Source organism: Pundamilia nyererei, unplaced genomic scaffold (assembly GCF_000239375.1).
Source record: "Pundamilia nyererei isolate P.nyererei 1_Seehausen unplaced genomic scaffold, PunNye1.0 scaffold00044, whole genome shotgun sequence".
In the NCBI taxonomy this organism is placed as follows: domain Eukaryota; kingdom Metazoa; phylum Chordata; class Actinopteri; order Cichliformes; family Cichlidae; genus Pundamilia; species Pundamilia nyererei.
Window position 1 is genome coordinate 3,995,746 of NW_005187445.1, and position 1,409 is coordinate 3,997,154.

Genomic DNA, 1,409 nt, shown 5'->3' on the forward strand with positions numbered 1-1,409 from the left:
TTAAGTTACAACATTTTGATGCACTCTTATCAACCCAATAAAACACACCAGGCTTACTGATACTAAAAAGATTGAACTCTGTTATAAAGTCATACGCTGAGCAAAAGTTCATAGATGAGTTTTTGTTCATTTGTTTATTTGTTTGTTAAGCCATTTAATGCTGATCTATGAATCATTCAAGCATAAAAAGGACACCTACCATAACTCAAAGGATGAACCATTATTGTTTCTACACATAACACACAACTTAGTGAAGAACCAGCGTTAAAGACAAAACAAGGAGTAGCACACATAAAAAAGTAATGATCTACTGCAGATGAACAGTATCTGAAAGTCATGTCCTTAAGAAGTCCAGCAAATTCCTGACACAAGACCATTTAATCCATCTACTTATCATGAAACCTCATCAGAAATGGTTGTGGAAGGAAAACAGAGACTGTAATTAAGCAACATGCACTGGAACTTCCATAAGGAAAGGAAACAGACTGAGGTATGCCAAATTATGCAATAACTAGACTAAAGATCAGAGCAAACTGGCCTTATGGAGTTGATTTCAACATTTGTCATAGAAGTACAACAGTGAGTGTCTAGAGTTAACTTTAAAACACGGTGGAGGCTCTGTCGTGGTGTGGGACTGCATTGTGTTTGGCAAAAGCTTCATAAACATGGTGCCAATGTAATAAAGACATTGAAAACCCAACAATCAAGCGCACTAAACATGTACAAACTCTGTTTTGGAGTTATATACTCTATGGCAATATGGACTAGACATTACAAGACTATCACAGTAATCACATAGCAACACATGTAATTAGGAAATCATTTCTATTCCTGTCAACAGATTTTATATATTTATCTTGCTTGTGCATGACATAGTTTATTATCTTGTTGCCTCCACACCTTTTAATATTCTCTACTCTGTCTCCATCTCTACCCTCAGGGCTCTTTTCATCCGCTGGAGCAACCCAGACAAACAGGTCTTCAACATACCTGGCGTGTCTCCTGAGATGATGGCACTCATCATTGACTTTGCATACACTGGCTCAGTTTCCATAACGGAGGAAAATGTAGTGGAACTTCTCATGGCAGCCGATCAATTCAATGCAATGGACATTGTGAAACTCTGCTCTGACTTCCTTGGGGAGCAACTGTGCCCAGAGAACTGCGTTGGCATTTGGCAGTTCACAAAAGTATGCTTATCACCCGAACTACGCGCCAAGGCCTACCACTACATCATCAATAACTTTAAGCAGGTTGTTCTTGAGGAGGAGTTCCTGCAGCTAACTGTGGAGGAACTTGCTGACATCCTTGATAGAGACGACCTCAATGTGCAGTTGGAGACCACTGTGTATGAAGTGCTTACAAAGTGGATTAGCCATGTACCTGCAGAACGGAAACAACACCTCACC

The 1,409-nt window shown here is 39.7% G+C and overlaps 1 protein-coding gene across 1 annotated transcript in view; it reads left to right on the forward strand.

Moving 5' to 3' along the window:
• LOC102201229 (kelch-like protein 10) overlaps positions 1-1,409 on the forward strand; it is a 7,528-nt gene that overhangs the window by 1,418 nt on the left and 4,701 nt on the right. Inside the window, exon 2 of the mRNA XM_013910473.1 lies at positions 941-1,181. Within this exon, the coding sequence (XP_013765927.1) occupies positions 941-1,181 (241 nt within the window). The remainder of the gene's footprint in view (positions 1-940; positions 1,182-1,409) is intronic.